This window comes from Euwallacea similis, chromosome 25 (assembly GCF_039881205.1).
Source record: "Euwallacea similis isolate ESF13 chromosome 25, ESF131.1, whole genome shotgun sequence".
In the NCBI taxonomy this organism is placed as follows: Eukaryota; Metazoa; Arthropoda; class Insecta; order Coleoptera; family Curculionidae; genus Euwallacea; species Euwallacea similis.
In genome coordinates, this window is record NC_089633.1 from 1,348,523 (window position 1) to 1,367,368 (window position 18,846).

The following is an 18,846-nucleotide window of genomic DNA, read 5'->3' on the forward strand; positions in this document are numbered from 1 at the left end:
TACGGCAATGTTGCCAAATTTATGCTTCCTCTAATAGATATCAGAACTTTCTTAATTCAAATATGATGCGTAGAACATGTCGAACCATTATGAAGCTAGAAACCGTTAATTAGCGAAAAATTAAAAATTTTATTTAAAGTCATTAATATCATATATTATTTCATCTACTGGAAAATGTATAAATTTGGCAAACCTACCGAAAATTTGGTAATTTTTACTTCTGCTTCAGGAATATTTTGCCATTCTTATACCGTTGAGGCATCATAAGACACTGACTGTATATGTATATAAATATAAAAATACATTCAACTATATGGGTTTTCTCTTGATTAAAAAAAAAGTATAATGTTATCGTAAAAATTATATAGTAACTCAACTAAAACTCTCTACTGCTCGACACCGGGTGTGCGTGCCAAATAGGCAGCCTATAAATTCCCAGACTTTATTATTTGGACGTATCGCCATTTATTTACCGCTTCATTTTTTCACTCGACTCAATTAACATAAAAGCGTTGTTGGGATAATCGTCAAAACGTATAGATAGCAATCTGAACGGTCCGCTTAACGACACGAAAGCCAAAATGGCCGCCGTCACTGAAAAGAGAAGATTGTCGCTGATGAGATGGCGATCTTGACAACGCGATTAGTCATTATTATTAATAACGTTGCTGGGAAATTGAGTGACAATCCAAGTTATATCAATGTCAATTTTGACAATTTTAATAGTTACATGCGCCATTTTGGATTTCGGTTTAAGTGTCAAACTGGATCTCGTGACACATCATACATTAATGGTCTTTTCAAAACTATCCACCCTGTAAGATAACTAAAAGATGAGGGCGAAAATTAATTACCTACATACAAACAACTAAAACAGATGCCATTTTCATAACAAAACAACATTGTTCTCGATAATACACATTCGAACCGGTAATTTTGCGCACAATACGCCTTTGTTTGCCTGCTCCGACATGTGCCTTCGAAGTCTCAAGTGGTTCGGGTAGCTGTTTAACAACAAGAAGCCATGTGGCGAAACAGGTGTTTTTTCAATGCTCGGTGACTATAATTTGACATGATAATGTCAACACCTTGTATTATTTTGCTTCGCTATCTACCGTACGTTAATGGGACGATTAGGTGAGCTTGTCGCTTGATGGCTTTAGAACATCTGCGTATTGAGTGCTGCTAATCTATTAAGTTGGTAACTATGCGATAATTATATGGATATCGGTATCCTTTTTAATGGAATGGAATGCGTTTTTCGAGTCAGTCAAGGCTTTCGACATTATGGGAAAAAATTCTTATTGGTGTTGATGTATGTACTTCATTTGTGCTTTGCTTTTAAGAGCAACAGAAAAAATGCATTATATGTACGAGTGTGTCCAAGATAAAGGTGTTTATCCTGGGGATCTCGATAACGGTAATAGATACAGACTTGGTTCGATGGGAGAAGTTATTCGTTCAAGGGAGCAACTTCATGGTACAAACAGATCTACAACAAAAATTTTTGGTTTTCTAGTTATTTCGGGGAAAAAAACGAAATTTTCGAATTCATTGTTTATTTTTTCTTCACGTTATGATCAGAGATAGATAGAAACTAAAGTTATTTTTCCATTGAACTTTTTTATAAGCTTCAACATGACAATCTTGATTTCATTCTATGGCATTTCGTTTATGAAGAATGATCATCAGCTTTTTCCTAGATGCGGCCCTGGTAAGCTTTTTGTCTATGTTAAGACAACTTTTTACTACAAATACATTGATCATTCATTGATATAATGCTTAGTAATTTACGCAATGTTTTTATTTATCTTTAGTTTTTTTTATTATTTTAAGTGACTGTCTAGTACCTAATTATATTTGTCCCTTTTATAAAAATAATAAAAAAATAATTAAATACTATTAAGTTACTAAGTGTAACGATACTTCAATAAATTTCGAACAAAAAGTGGTTCTAAAATTAGCAAAAAACTTATCAGAGACGTATTCAGAAAGAAAAGGTTGATGATAAAATTTGGACAAATGAAATGTCATAAAATGAAACGGAGATTGTCATGTTGAATAAAAAACTGCAATGGAAAAGATGTTTTCCATTCTTCTCAAAAATAAATTAACTTTGAAGATCTGTTTGGATCGTAAAACTACTCTCTTAAATACACATCTTTTCTCCCATTTAATCAAGTCTACATCTATTTCTAGGCATCCTTCTCTTAGACACACTATATGTATACTAATTGTGGTTTAAATTACAGAATTTTAGCAATATTATAAAAGCCTAACCTGAACTCATTCGCATGACAGTCATTTACATGTATTACCAAAATGGAAAAAACCCACAAAAAATTAGGTTTGTTTTGTAACTTAACGCAAATAAACGGTTATCGGTTTTCAGATCAAAATACTTACTGGTAATTATATAAAAAATAAAGTCTATGAAAGGCTGCCAATATGTGTTTGTTTGTTCAGAATTGACGTAATACCATTACCACAAAAAATTAATTATTAAATGGTGCGGTTTTTGCTATTTGAGCAAACAAAAATAATTGTAGCGACAATAGGAGTTAAACTTACCTCACGTGTGTTTTAAAAACAATGTTATAATCCAAGAATGCAATACTTACGTTATGGTTATTATGTACCAAAATATGGTTGGTAATGTGGGCCTTGGGCTCGATCTTGGGCCTCTCGATTTCCGTAAGCCGCTTGATGGCATCCTTTGAGGCGATCTTCACTACCAACTGTAACAAAACCATGACGATTAGGTAACAAACGCCCAACAAGCCAGACAAAAGAAATTATGATGAGCAGCGCTTTAATTTTATGGCGGTATCTGACCACCCAACAATAGTCCGAATCTAGGTCCTTGAGCCTTCTTTTATGGTTATGGGTATAATGGGACGCGTGCTGACATATTATGATGGAAAGCAATTTTTTTAGAAAGTTAGGGTCTTTAGAATAGAGGTCAGAAATATTCTCGATTTTCCAATATTAATAGAAAAAAAACACTGTACTGACAAGGTAAAATCGATATTATTCCGAAAGAGTAAGTTCGAGTCAAAATCTTTTGTATTTATTGCTACCTCACTTTTTACCACATTAATTCTATAGGGTAATTTAGTTTACCATAAGCCCCAAACTACTCAATTATCAGAACTCCAAAAATGCCACACAATTTCCGACAAACAACAATGGGTGATGCCATTTATGAAAAACACACAAATTACCGAGCCTTTTATTACCACTAGTCTCTCTAAAAAAAATAAAAACTACTTTGAGATGATGAAGTTCTGAAAAGCGGGTAAAACTATGAATAGCCGTAGGGACCGGCTGATAGCGCCATTGTTGCCTAGCTTTGTGCTATTGAGGAATATTTTTATATATATTTTTTTTTTACTTTGGTTTTCAGATTTCCATCTTACATTAGATTTAATACTATAGTCTATTTGGAAATGTTTGGCACAACTAAGGGTCGAAAGCCATAAAACCCCAATAAACTAGTGTCATTTCGCCTTTTTAAAATTAATTTGAAATACACCTGTATTAACAGTATCTGTGTCCTCCTTGTACAGAGTTGAAGTTAAAGCGAATATAGTTAAAATTTTTAAGTGAAAATGTCATCTTTCATGCCAGTTAAGTGTAAAGGTGCGTTATTGTATTTCTTCTTTTTTTTTCTACATTTTTGTCTCTATTGTTCTATTTTTGTTTTCCATAATAGTAGTATAAATTTTTTTCTGTTATACTATGTTGCGTTATTATTTTAAATATTGATATTTAAATAAACATTACGAAAAAAAAAATTAATTTCAAGCTATAACCTTCTTAAACTCTGCCATTGGTACTACATTTCATCCGCACTACTATTGTTTAAATTTTATGACCTATTGTGTTTCTTAAGGGTCTAGAGTAAGCACGACCTTAAATTGCGAAAATTGTCTGTTTACTATGAAAACCGTCCATTGCCTTTTCAAATTTTAGAGACTCACCCTGTTAGTAAAAATTTGTGTTTATTGGTGTTCTGTGCTGTCAAACATTTTCAAATTGACTATAAAATTGTCAAATAGACAATTCAAGAAATAACTCTGGTGGTTTATCCAAACGTAACGCAACAAGACAAGGACAGAATAAAGTATTTATGACTTAACGTATGATATCTGACAGGTGACAGATCGTGACATTAAACACCCACAAAAGAAACAGTTTGAACTTCCGCATGGTCGACAACTCAGGTCGTAGTTACATTCTAATATTGATTGTCCATGAAACTTTACCACTCCCTTCGAAAAAAAAGCAATATGACTGAATATCACATTTCGTTTTGAAAGTCTAGAAGGTCAGTTTCGGTAACAGCGAACAGATATGAGATGTCAGTCATGTTCCTGTTTCGCTTACTTTCTGAAGAATTTAAACTGTTTAACACACTTTTGTGCAAGGATATTTTGACATGCCTTTGTAAACTTTCTTCTATCCATCCTCAAGCTTGTGTTCAATGAACTTGAGTTGCAAGTGACAGCTTTTTGACAATTCAGTGAGCTGTCAAGAAGACAAGGAAATTACATAAAGTGCCAGTGAAATCCATGTTGCCAAACTTTGTAAACTGGATAAATTATTGATGGATGATCGGTCATGGTAGATCAAAAAATCCTCTAAATCGGCGTAAACAGAAATAAAAAATATACAATTTTCTATTTCAGTTACAATATTCTTTGTTTTAAAGCTTGAATGTTGAATCATTAATGTTGACGACAAAGTAGTGGTCTGATATTGTCGTTATCGTTATAGATTTGATGGGTTTCCATTTCTCAGAAAATTTAAATTACATATTTCTCTGTCATTTTAAGGCTCAAAACCACTCTTTCTCTCTGACAGATTTCACCGCCGATTAGCCCCCCTAGAAGCGAACAATTACCACAGTCTTAAAGCATCTCGGCTCGATTCAATTTTCCCACAGCGGCCACCCAACCGTGGGCGGCCCATTTTTCAAAAAATCCTCGACATCATTTTTCAATTTGGCGACGATGCGATATTGTTTGCTGTCGTCGCGGCGCATTCGTTCCATTTTTCTTCGCGTCGCCCAGCGTCGCGTCATTCTGATTGCCAATAACGATGTAAATAAACCTTCAAATTAGGGCCCTTCTATTTTGACGTTTAAGGCGGGAACGATCCGTCATCGGTCACATAGGGACTGGAAGGGCAATTATTGATATGAGGAAAATGCGATGACATATCTTCCAATTTTTTGAAACGAATCAATTTAGGGGTGGATTATTTACTTTATATTGCTCAAGGGTTAAAGATTGTAAGTTAGAGTAAGGTCATTAACGACAAATTTATTTCATATAACGTTGTTGCGCATAGAAAACTTATGCAGGTGCATAGATTGTTTTTTTCAATTTTTAAACTGTATTATAGAGGAAAATTCGATTAGGTTTGAGTCTCCAATAGATCTCAATAAAAAGGTAACTTCGAATCCAAGTTTAAACCTTAAATATTGTGCAAGAAACTGCCAAAATAATCTTAATATTCACTAAAAAAATTGGTCAAATCTCATCATCAGTAAAAATACACATAATGGTCACGCGCACTCCTTGAAATAACCACCCCTAAAACAAGGGTGAATACTTGATTCCCAACTAGAGTAAAGACAAATATAAACAACGAGCGACCGTTCGGCGGTCCCTTTGGGGTCAACGCTATTTATATTTGTGTCGGTCCATATACCTATAGACGAGAAAGGGTTGAAAACCCCTTTAATGGCGTCGACGATATTGTAAAGGGATTAGTGGAGCATTGCGCGAAATTTCCGAGATTACCTCGTGTGCGAATTGATAGGGATTTTTGCCTAATTCAGTGGAACTGTGTCAGTTGTGTATTTGAGGATCATTGAAGACAGTGGTGTACGTAGTTTTTTGCAGATGAATTTACTGACGGCGGTACTTGACACGTTTTGCTAATAGTTATTAAGCTAATCAATCGAGTAATCAATTGACTAATAACAGGTTGTTAAGCGTAACGGGGAACTTGATGGGGGATCCCTCATGCGTTATCATCTCGACGACAAAACAAATATTAACCTTTTACCGTTTCGGTTGACGAACCACTCATGATTACACTTGATTGATATGCACATACGAAGCCCTTTTTAACCGCTCGATTTATTAAAAACGCACCCATCCGGGGGCCCTTTTGTTTGCCTAGAGATTAAAATTAATCGGCCGCATATAGTGTGATCGAGACAGATTTTTTTTTAGAGGAGGGGCATATGCAACAGAAAGGCGATTTTGATGGGATGCATATTCGATGGGATCTAGGATGAGTAGGATTTGTCTCTCAAAGCAAGGAGATGGTGATGTTTTAGATGAAAACTTATCAAAAATATATAATCTTGAAAATGTGGCGACAGTCCTCGAATACCGTTTCAGAATACTCCATTATTTTAGTTCTTAAAACAAAGATGGGACGAAGTTATGTCCAATTTCCAAAGTTTGGAAACACGAATTTCACTTGTAGTTTACATGACATCATTAACGATAATTTTAATTTAAAAAACAAAATAATCATGCCATATTGTCTTAGTTAACAAAGAGGTGTCGAAAATCTAAACTTAAAAATATGCGAAACCTTCTTAAGCTCTAATTAACCAACTGAATTATTGCATTTTCACTTAATATCGCATACAACCAAAGATTATCATTAGGCGACTGAATCAGGTCCTGCTTGGAATTACATAGCAAAAGAACTACGCGACTCGTCTGTCATTTAATCGCACGTAGCAGATAAGGATGGCTATATGAACAAGGGAGCTTAAGATTTCCACACTGTGAAAGAAAGACACAGTGGTGGTAATTACAAATAAGATCGGGCAAAATCAATTTTATTTCTAATATTAATAAATTATTGTTTAAATGTTTTTGGGAAGTTGTAATGAAGCGAAATGTAAATTTCTCGAAAATATCAACGCTTTTAACGAGTTCTAGGGGGGTTTTTATAACTTTCAAGCATCTAATCAAAAACTCTGTATCGGTGTGTGATTAGAACGGCTCCTACATTGAACAGTTTTGGAACTTTTTTGATGTTTTCATTAATGTTTTGGAAAATAAATTACTTTTGAAATAAAGGTCCTAGAACTTATTTGAATAGAATTCCTTCTTTTAAAAAGTATGGAAAACAAAAAACACTATTTTCTCTCGCTGTAAGGAAAAATTCTCCTCTGACAAATTTTATATTTATTTTGTTTCAAATCCGTTGATCCATAGTAGATGATGCATTTCATGTAATATAATAGGATTTTGAATCCAGGATTTTTGTGCGCCAAGTTCTTGACATAGTATCATTTAAGATCGAATCAGTTTTACCCCTTTTTAAACGAAGTGCATGAATAACTAGCCAAACAGGCTGTTGTTGCTTCGTTTGGTAATAAAATATCACAAATCCTGCTACACATATAGAGGCCAAAGTTGCAATTTTGAGCGCTCATGTTTCTGTAGTCAATTTAAACTTTTTGAATAAAACAGTTTACAAATCCCGAGTTTGCTTGTCAGATTACGACGACACGGTGATATTAACGGCTAAACTAGCGGCTACACAGAATAGGAATCAGACTACTCAGTCGACTGAATTAATGTCGTTTCGCTTCTATGAATTATAATGTCTATAAATCCAACCGCTTAGCTCGCTCGAAGGACCATTGTATGCTACAAGGTTGCATTTAATAACGGCGCAATAACGTTGGAGTAAAGCTGATGAGTGATTAAATTTGGACTAATTAAGTGGCCTAATCCAGGTAAACTGGAGACTAGTGCCTCCCCTTTTCACCAGTAAGACTGAATGTTTACGGGCCAATAAACGGCTAATCCGGGGGAATTGGTTTTCATTAAGACGCGCAAAACCGTTTTCGTAGCGCCGATCGATTCCGCTGAGCTTCAGCTTAATAAAGTGAACAGATTTGGCAAATAATCTTCCGAAAGTCATTTCGGTTTAGTGTCCTATAAACATCGTAAAAATCCAGTGCTGATGCGGAAAAAACTCCGAACCGGCTTGTAAATACTTAACCCATTCCCGAGCGGGTAAAAAACAAACTCCTTCCTAGTTAACCCGACTTTCCTCCCCACCGAAGGGCATTATCTCCGGTTTAATCTCAGCTTTCTCCTCGCCGGGGAAAAACTTTAATTTTCTTTTCGCCGTGGAAAATGTTGGCGAAGCTTTTTCGATGCAAATTGATGCTGATCAATATTCATTCGAGGTTGTAGCTGTGAGATTATTAAAAAATGTGAAAGCAGATCCCAGTAACGGGGAGATGGAGAAGGGAAGATGAAGAGAGAACTTTTAATGCCTAATTAAATCTTTAGGGCAGAAGTCTGTAGTGACAGACGCGTCCTGTAGTATGTTTAATATCTGTTAACAGCATTAAACGCAACACTCTCATAAAGGGGAAATTGAATAAACAAACTTTGACACACCATAAGAAACTCATTAAAAAATGGTTGAAAAAAGAACCAGAGTGTGCTTATTAAATTGCTACTTAAACTTCAAGGCTTTTAATTTTTTCAGGAGCTTTAATTGGACCTAAAGCAGGTAACTACATGGCAATTTGAGATATTAGCGACTTTATTACTTTTCTACTATATAAGCATTGCTGTGTAATTGACATAAATTACACTTTTTAATGCTTATTGAAAAAAATAATAAACCGTTTATAATAATGTTTTATACGTGAGTGAACAATATAAATAACATTAATATATATCAAATTGAGGAAGTTTTAATGAAGCATTTACTGAGAATCAAAAACAAGAAACCATAAATCAATTGATGAATATTAATAAACCAATTTGAAATTATAAAGAAATTCATTGGGGTAATGCTCCAATAACATTTCTAAACCTCACTCAATTTGTTAATTTGTTTTCAATTGCCCACACTTCATGCGAAAAATTCAAATTTATTTCAATAATTTTTCCCAAAAAAATGGCTTTTTGGGGAGAAGCGCCCGGGATACAAGTAAAAATTTCCTAATTTCTTGTCGAGTATGTTCAATAAGTTATAATCATAGAGAAGTTAGTTCGGGTTAATTGGGTTTCCCCTACATATTACAGAAATGGTTTCGTTGGATTTTTAATATCTTTAATATGGCCACTGTACATTTTCAAATTGTCATCCTACATACACATATTTAAGGAATGGTAAAAAAAAATTAGATTGGGTTTTATATATAGAAACGATTACAGTGTCCTGAAAGAGAACATTAATATTATGAGCTCAGGCCCTAGTTTGGACAAAGTCTATTAAATATCATGGCTCCCCTGTTAGTTAAATATCCTCTAATCTCTTATGCACTAACACAGCGAGATGCCCAAAAACGACCTTGACCCAGTTTTTGACTTATTGTCAAAATGCCCATATTAGATGTTGTAATTGATAATACCAAACATTCCCCAAGAATATTTTTAATTGGGGGAGATAAAGACTTGAGCTTGAAATAAGTTCTTCGACATATACCGTTTACATGACTTATAAAAGTAAGTTTGCCGTGGTTTGTTATTTATATGCAATTTATTTTTTTTTACTCAGCCCTTGATCAGTACATTCAACAGCTCGCCCCAACAATAAAAAAATAATATACAAATGAAAATAAACAGAACCTGTAGGGAATGTCACTATGTAAAATATGTGAAACACTTCGAAAATTTCTCATCTGAATCGCTGAGGAATGACATGATTGAGACGAGTAATTTTCAAAATGTTTCACATATTTTACATACTCACATTCCATACACTTGAATCCTGTTAATTTTAGTTTTTATAACAAGTTTTTCCTCGATTCTGAAAACGATGACAGATTTCTCATCAAAACGGTAAAATTTTTAGTCAGAATATTATGTAATTCCACCGCTCGAACATGTCGATCCTGCTTTTGTAAGACGTTAAGTTAAAGAAGACCTTTCAGAACTTGAATTCATGCATTATGTTTAGCCAAAATTATACACATACATATACATATCTGAGAACCGCCTTTTCTTTTTACTACATGGACAAATTCGAACGCCTTTTTAAAGCAATCTGCAAAATGTATGCTTTTTATCAGTTCAAATCGCGCTGTAACAGAGAGTTTAATGGGCCCTTATTTTCAACAAAAAAAAGAACACTAATTAATACCTCGAAAACCGTTACAGATAGGTATAAGAATCATTAAGCAGAAATGCTCAAAGAAGAATAGCAGAATTAAAAATGAAATAATATATAGGGTGTCCCATTTAAGATATCAGATTAGCTCTCATTTTTTTTGTACAATCTGTAACGTCGCATTACTGAAAACATTTTAGGCGGATACTGCAAAACCGATTACCTTCTTTGCAATTTTTCAGAAAGATCATGTGCCTCGCTTTCCATAAACCTACCATCGACCGTAAATCACACTGTATAATTTATTGTGTTTTAGCCGAGGTTTTAGCTTAAACCACAATTAGCAGATATCGTTTATTCATGTCTAAAATGTTGAAACTTTGATTCTTGACGTTATGTAGGCCGCTACATCACCTCCCCTGCCATCTCGGCAATAAAGCGAGTAGCTCTTGATTCCATATAAGTCTGATGGCATTTCAGATGTCAGCCAAGTTTCTGATATTGCAACTGTGTCACGCTGCAAATTTTTAATAAAACATCTTACATCTGCAAACTTGTTATGTGTAAACCACGGATTTACGTGGGTAACCTGTAGGCAGAACGGAAGATATCATTACTGTTTCCATTTTCTCCAACCCCTCTTTATATTCATATTTCTATCGTTCTCGTCTATAAAAAGTTCTAACGTAAACTTAAAACGCTGATAGCAGACACTTGGTGGCTAGACATTTGTGCTATACACCAGAACACGCAGTGCTGAATTAACCACTATAAAATTTGTATGTTGAACTGAATTATTTTTTACATGACATTTTTTTGCTTAAATTGGTCTCCATGGTTAGTACCTTGTGTAATCGTTTGTTTGACCCTAGTTAAGAACAACCAATTTTCTTCATTTTTGGTCTCCTTAACTGATTCAAAATCGCTGTAATATTTACTTATGCAGGTTTTTTACGACTTCTTTCTTTTCACCAGTGCTTTTGATCACTTCTGGGACCTTCCAGTTAATTGCCTAATATGCTTTTTTCCTTGTTATTCATTTGCCGGTCTGGCCCAGGGCAGATTATTTCACTTCTATTTCTTTCTAGAATTAAGAATTTTCTGCAGAATTTCGTTCATCACCACTACTTTGTTTTACATAAAAAACTGTTACCACCATTTTGTTTTGGACTAAACATCAGGTATTTATTATTAAATAACATTTCTAACTACGTTAATAGACGACACGAACACGAACGAAACGAGTAAGAAATTCTGAAAAGGAATTTCAAATTCGTAAAATTCGGTTCGTGATATTCTGCTCCGATGTAACTCGTGCATCGAAAATTCCAGATAATTTTAGACCCATATGCATTCATGCAATGTGGGTTAGAAAAACGCACTCGTACACTAACATACAGTTATGGCCAAAAAAATAAGAGTAAATAAGAGTATCATTTAAAAAATCTATTATAAGTAATAACATTTACAATATTTATTCTAAAAATATACAACTTGTTTCAAAATATTGTTCTTAACATCTACTATCTTATTTGCAATACTAGACTACAACATATTACAAGACACAAGAAATTCAAGAATTTTATCGAAAATTCGAGTGGTCAAAAAAATAAGAGCGTTTAGAAATAGCTCTCAAAACTAAAAAAAAACAACATATAAAACAACAACAAACTAATCAAAAATGCCGTAATTATAATATTATACTCAATATTTGGTCGGATATCCTTTCTGGGATAATACTGCAGCGCATCGTTTAGGCATGGAGTCTAACAACTTGCGGCAGACTTCTAATGGAATAGAATACCAGATTTCTTGGACATTTTTCCACAAAAGTTTCACATTCGTTGTTTTTTTTAAGGCTACACGACTTTTAAAAATTTTCCACAAATTTTCAATCGGGTTCATGTCCGGGGACTGAGATGGCCAAGGTAAAATGTCAATATTTTGAGAATTCAACCACGCTTTAACAGCTTTGGCGGTATGTTTAGGGTCGTTGTCATGCTGGTAGATCCATTTCAATGGCAGATTTTCTTCGGCATAAGGCAACATAACATTTTGCAAAATATCCAAGTAAATTTCTGTTGTCATGTTTTTTTAAATTAAATAAATCGGACCAACTCCTTCATACGAGAACGAGCCCCAAACTTTAATATTGCCTCCACCATGTTTAATAGTGCAAATTGTATTTTTTGGGTTTAGTTGTTCATTTATCCGACGTCTCACAGTTACTCTCCCATCATTTCCGAACAAATTAATTTTGGTTTCATCCGAAAAAAGAATGTTTTTCCAATGCACACGATTTAAATTATTTTTGCAAATTCAATGTGACGTTTAAGATGTATTTTACTCAAATAGGGCACTTTTCTCGCAATTCTACCGTTATAACCGAACTACTGCATTCGTCTTCGAATAGTTCTAGCACTAATTGGTAGGTTGAAATTTTGTTTGGCAGCTGTAAACGTCAGAAAAGGATCTTTTGCCACTTCACGTATTAAACAAGCATCTTCCCTACTTGTAGTTTTACGTTTCCGGCCTCGGGACTCTGGTTTTGGCTGCATATCTTTTTCTTTTAATACTTTTGCCACAAGAGAAGGAGATCTATTAAGAGTTTCACAAATAAATTTGTAAGTTTTTCCTCGTTCACGCAACTGTAAAATTATCCGACGCTCTTCACTACTGCAATGTTGATTGCGACCCATTTTACACAATTTTTAAACACAATATTACACACGATAAAATACTCTGCGTCTTTTATTTTCAAAGAATCTTAATTAACTAACTCTTAAAACATTCGGGTCCAGGGATTGCATCTTCAGCCATCTTTTGCTCTCGTTTTTCTGTTTTGTTTACAATCATAACTAACAAATAAATCCCTCATATTAGGCTAAATAATTCTGTAACAGGATATTAACTGGTGTCTATGATATTTGGTTAAGTTATAACAACAAACATAATTCACACACGAAACCATTAAGTGACGAATATACTTGTATTTCTGATATGATTTATATCAAATACCCCAATATCCCTAAACGCTCTTATTTTTTTGACCACTCGAATTTTCGATAAAATTCTTGAATTTCTTGTGTCTTGTAATATGTTGTAGTCTAGTATTGCAAATAAGATAGTAGATGTTAACAACAACATTTTGAGACAAGTTGTATATTTTTTGAATAAATATTGTAAACGTTATTACTTATAATAGATTTTTTAAATGACACTCTTATTTTTTTGGCCATAACTATATGCACTCGGGCTTTTCCATCAATACACTCCTGCATTTTTGCATCCTAATCAATATTGATCGTTTTTTTAACAGTCAGTTCCATTCATGTACACGTGTGGTATTCGTTACAACTCCTCTCGTTTGTTTATCAAATCACAATTTTCATGAAGAGGGATATTGCGACTTTCCATCTCAATGTATTCTCCAACATCACGGTTCCAACCGTTTTAAATTACCGTTGTTTAAAATTCCCACCAGCAACGTCAACTACAGTATTATGCCGTATATTGCAGTTTTACTTTTGGCTAGTGATTCTAAATGCATGAAAGTACTGGTCACACTTAATATGAGTAACACTATTTTTTGCTATGAAAACAATCGTATTTGTGTGCATCGGCGAATCCGTCGCTTCCATCCATAGTTACCTTGGTACCACACACAAGTTGAAAGAATACAATCTTATACACAAAAAACACAAGTTGCAGTACACCTAATACTAGGAAATTTGTCAAAAATTGTTCAATATATCGCACACGAAATTACATAATCTAAAGCGCACTTAAAGTCCACTTGAGAGTCCACCTTAATCTACATTTAGAAAGTGATGCAAATGGGGAAAGTGCCATTCTATGGGCTATTTATATAGGCTCTTCCTGAATTCAACTTAACGTTAACCTGAGGGTAAACCATAAAAATTTCCATATAAAATATGTATTTTGCTGTCCCAAATATATTAATAGGGTCTTGCCTTTTACTATCAACTACCAACTATTAGCACACCTATGAACTTAAATTTACCTTCAAATTCAGTTTTGTGATCAAATTAGTCATGTAACTTTTAACAATAGCAAGAACCCCTTGAACAATCCCTAAGTAATAATGACAGATATCTTGAGGGCTTCTCTGTCAATAACATATTTCACATGGGGAATTTGAAGGTTTGGGCTACCTTAAATTTAAGCAGAAGGAGTGCCAACGGATTTTTGCACATTATATTCCATCAAAGACCATCAACCTCATAGAATGATCGAATTCCAAGCGAAATTCCGAGCCAAAATCTAAATACTTCACAAGGTACTTAATAAAACAAAAGTACGCAAAATTATAATTATACAGATTTTATAGATAATTAAAAACAAGGTGAAACCATTAATGATGAGCTTTCTGATGTTAACACTCAAGGACTATTTTGATTTTTCACAACCTCATTTAAATCCAAACTCAAAACAAGCCCACATGTACGGATTTATGGAGTGATGTGCCCAGACTATAAACAAACCAAGAGACGAACCTTGATGTCACTGTTAAAAGCATATAAATGTACTGGTTTATTTGTTCAATCCAAATGAAAACAAGTTTATAATAAAGAACCAGCATTAAACCCCAGAAGTGACTTAATTTGGTCTGGAGGGGCAAAGTCTAGGAGGGTAATAATTTGTGCTTATGCAAACTGGTCAGAAGGCACAGCAAAATGGTTTTTACCTACACAATAAATCTGGTACCTTCACTGTCAATAAATGATGACAAAAATCAGCTGATGGGTTATTGAAGTGCTTGAGGAGAAAATTGCCCATATGACAGGAGTGGGTACCTACGTGACAAGAGAGACATGGGACGTCCCTTGCTTAAAACAAAGGACTATTAAGAAAACATCTGCTTTTTCCTTACAGAAACCACCTCTTTGAGGCTGGTATGTTAATGAATGGGGGCTAGTGGGTTTCTGCAAGCGACTAATGTAAAATTCAGTGGTTTGCCGTCGGAAGTATGGTTTCTGTCAGGCTGCAAGTACATTATGCAAATTTGGCCAATAACCTCTAGAAAAACTTACCTCCAAGTCTTCATATGTCCTAAACTGCAATATGGAGAAGCCCTCGACGACGTCCTCCTCGCAGAGCGGCTCTTTGAGGAGGTCTTTCTGCTTTTTCCTCCGGTTGGGGGGTCGTGGGGGTTTCTTGGGGATGACATCCTCTGTCTCGCTTTCATCGGCGTTAGCCTTATTAGCATGCGTTTCTTTCAATTCCTGCTGCATACGCTGAGCGCGTTTTCGCCTTCTATTCCTTTGCTTTACCTCTATTTCCATGGCTATTCTATAAAGGCACTCGCTCTACGGCGAACCATCCTTGTTGCCATGTCAAAGGAGGCTTTCGATTCTACGGCTATGGCGGAACTTTAGCCGGGATTACAGCTGTCTCCATTAGCCCTTTGGCACTCGGAACATTGCACGGATGCGGTACCACCCCGCGGCACACCCAACATACACCAAAATTTACGAAAAAAACGCGGAAAACCCGAAAATAAACAATATTTACAACAACGGCACGGCCACAGTCGATACCGTAAAATGTCGCGTTACCGAAGCGCCTCCTAGCGGGAGATATGCGAGTCAGGCGGCGTTGGCACTGTTGCCGCTCCGGCTATTTCGCCAACGGATGGCCGTTTCCCGCTTCCCACCCCGCTAAGGACGGCTGGCTAGGCGAACAAAAAGATATAAAATGGGGGTTGTGAGATTGAATGTAAGTGCACCCGACCCCCTGTTGATCGGGAGTTTTTATTTCGCATGAGGAATTAGGATTCATTGTTGCGTGTTTTGTGCCTCCGGCGGTTTTTTCAATCCATTGTGTCCCGTTGCACTTTCTAGGCTTTTTGCTTGCACATGTGCATGTGCCTTATTTCTGATAATTATTCGGTTTTATTGTTTAAATACAGTATAGTTATTATTAACTGCACGTTCCAATAATTCAATACGGTTTTCTTATTACGCATATTGAATAAAAAAATGGATACTACCTATTCAAACTATGTGCAGTTTGAGGCCTCAAGGTTAAATACATCGATATACGTATTTTATTCCTAATTTATTACAAACATTTTTCCAAATGTATTTTTCGAAATATCAAGAAATCATTAATAATCAGAAATCTTGCGCCCTACCTTATATGGCAACGTTGGCAACATTGCCTATTGATTTTCCTGCAGCTGTCACCCTCAGTTGAATGTCAGATGTCATTTATCAAAACATAAACATAATTTTTTTCCAGTGAAAACAACGGATCTTAAAAAGTTTAAGACACGTTTTTAAAATTAATTCTTACCCAATTAGTTATTTTAATTATTCAAATTATGTATTTTACACCTTTCATCTAGACTTATAAAATTCACCTTAAAAATAAACAGATTGCTATTCGCAATTTGCATGCCAAAGCCAAAATGCCCTCAAAAAGCCAGGATAAAGATGTGATTATTAACAAATTTCGAATCAGCAGATCATCCGTAGCCCTATGCAATCATTTGCTGTTTATTTCTTCAGTCATAGGATGTGGACTTTCTATATATGCTTACAGTGTGGAAAAGTCCTTAGAGAAAAATACCAATTATGAAGCCTATTGTGATATTAATCCTCAGATCAGTTGTACAAGGGTTTTCAGATCTACGTAAGTGATTCTAAAATTAAATATATTAAGTGATAAATGAATGACGATTTGAGTATTTATGTGAGGATGTTGGTAAAAATTTTATTGTAGACATTCCTAAAACATGATTCTTTATAATTTCAACAATTGTAGTAAGAATTTATATTTTGCATAAAATGGGGCCATTTGAGATTTTTACCCGTGTTACTTTTATCAAGAGGTAAACTCAAGTATAAACTGCTCCTACTTCAAATTTGGTGCACCAAATTGTAATATTGTAATATTTTATTTAATCACTTAATTTGTATAGTGCTAAATATTTTTTACTTTTTATTAATTAACATAATGTTTTTAGGTATGGAAAAGGTCTAGGAATATTCCAAGAAGGATCCGTATTTCATCAACCCAACAGTTTCTTTGGAATCATCTTCTATACCATTTTGACAGTTTTCGGTTAGTATAGCATTTACGTACAGAAATAATATGAATAAGCAATTTATCTATTAGGAAATGAGTACTTAATGTATCACATTGAAATCATTGACATTGAAAGATTAACCACAAATGTGATTGTTCAGATTTCTTTTCTATTATCAACAATATCAACATATCACTAACAAATTTTATTTATAACTATAACTACTTAAAATGTGACTATATAATTATGTTTGCAAAACATGTAAGAATTAATTTTTTTCTTCCAGCACTCATTGAGTCTCCGGTAGCTGTAAATGGCTCTCTTCTATTGATAATCATCTCCAACTTTATCTCCTGCTACTTCGCTTATCTCCTATACTTCGTTTTGCGGGATTTATGCGTAGTATGCATCAGCACTTACGTAGTCAACGTTGCGAACCTCATACTGATCACCAAAAAATTCAAAACCTTGAGACTGATTGATGAAATGGTTATACAAAGTGTATCAGAGGGAAAAAAAATAAAATAGAAATATAAAGATAAAAATTTAGTAAAATACTATGCTAAGAGGAAAATGATAGTTAGACACAGGAACGTATATTGTTTATAATGAGCAATTTTTAATGTTAATGTAAATATTAGAGTTTAATTACATACATTATACTTCTATGTAGAGATTGGACAAATTTTGACGTTTATATAGGAAATCTAGGTAATTATAGAAGATAGATGAAATGACAAAGAAGAGTAGCCATATATCTTCCATACTAGTCCTGTTATTATTTTATAATTTTCTATTAAAAGTTGTCTATTGCAAAGATATATTCAACAATGGCAACTAAAAGTTATGATTAAAATTGGTTTTTAAATCCTCAGAACGTTTTTTTTTAATCCTACATAAAATAAAACGTCCTAGTGATCCGTAATCAAAGAAAGGTTTGGAACGACTAATTTACAGAAAACGTCATATGTAATATAAGTACTTTAATAATCTCAAAATTTACCTTGTATTAACTAGATAGACTGATAACAGTAAGTAATATAATGTCAAAGTTGTGCTTTGCTGATCGTCTCCTAGCTCCTAGTATATTAATTGCTGGATATTCGCATAGGACGTGCGGTACGGTCTATCTTAATCGCGCATGGGATAGGGTTCTCCTCTTTCTGCCAAGAATCTCTTGAAGTGTGCTATACCCGATAGGTTGTTCCAGCAGTCCTAGAATCTCTGCTCTCTTCATCTTTAAAACTGCTCTGTTGCAAAAACAGCGAGAAGACCTCATTGCTCATTCAAGTTCCACGAAAGATGAATTTGCCGGGCCCTGAAAAGAATGTCAGTAACCTCATTGCCCTCGACTCCCTAATAGCCATATCAACATAACTCGATTATGCTCATGCAGTAATGGGAAAAAATTGAAGACGCATTGCATAGCCACCTTGGGCGTGGTTCTCATCGCAGATGCTATGCAGAGGCTTGCGTGCCTCTGCAAACACATATGTTTTATAAGAGATAATATCGCTGTACAACTTATGCGTCTAAAAAAGTGTACCTCACTGAAGACAATCAGAATTTTAGAAAAATCTTCCAAGCCCATTTATAGTGCTTCACTTACTACTCTATTTGCGTCTTATCAGGCCTAGAATTGCTGATAACATATTCTCCAAATGTTTCAACAT

At 34.6% G+C, this 18,846-nt stretch overlaps 2 protein-coding genes and 1 pseudogene across 6 annotated transcripts in view; 1 reads left to right on the forward strand and 2 right to left on the reverse strand.

The window, feature by feature from the left end:
- The window catches only part of LOC136416874 (autism susceptibility gene 2 protein homolog), a 100,354-nt gene extending 84,675 nt beyond the window's left edge, over nt 1-15,679 (reverse strand). For 4 of the 5 annotated variants that reach the window (XM_066402281.1, XM_066402280.1, XM_066402278.1 and 1 more), the window contains exons 1-2: nt 15,174-15,678; nt 2,622-2,738 (exon numbers count right to left, since the gene is read on the reverse strand). In XM_066402281.1, coding sequence (XP_066258378.1) covers nt 2,622-2,738; nt 15,174-15,425 — 369 coding nt within the window. In that variant the 5' untranslated portion in view covers nt 15,426-15,678. Of the gene's footprint in view, nt 1-2,621; nt 2,739-15,173 lie in introns of all 5 variants that reach the window. The other variant, XM_066402282.1, reaches the window with a different exon arrangement.
- The window catches only part of LOC136416901 (histone-lysine N-methyltransferase SETMAR-like), an 89,452-nt pseudogene that overhangs the window by 20,964 nt on the left and 49,642 nt on the right, over nt 1-18,846 (reverse strand).
- Nucleotides 16,388-17,921, forward strand: Vkor (Vitamin-K epoxide reductase). Its single transcript, XM_066402197.1, has 3 exons — nt 16,388-16,776; nt 17,111-17,208; nt 17,460-17,921. Exons 1-3 carry the CDS (start codon nt 16,553-16,555, stop codon nt 17,699-17,701), a joined length of 564 nt encoding a protein of 187 aa, XP_066258294.1. The 5' UTR covers nt 16,388-16,552; the 3' UTR covers nt 17,702-17,921.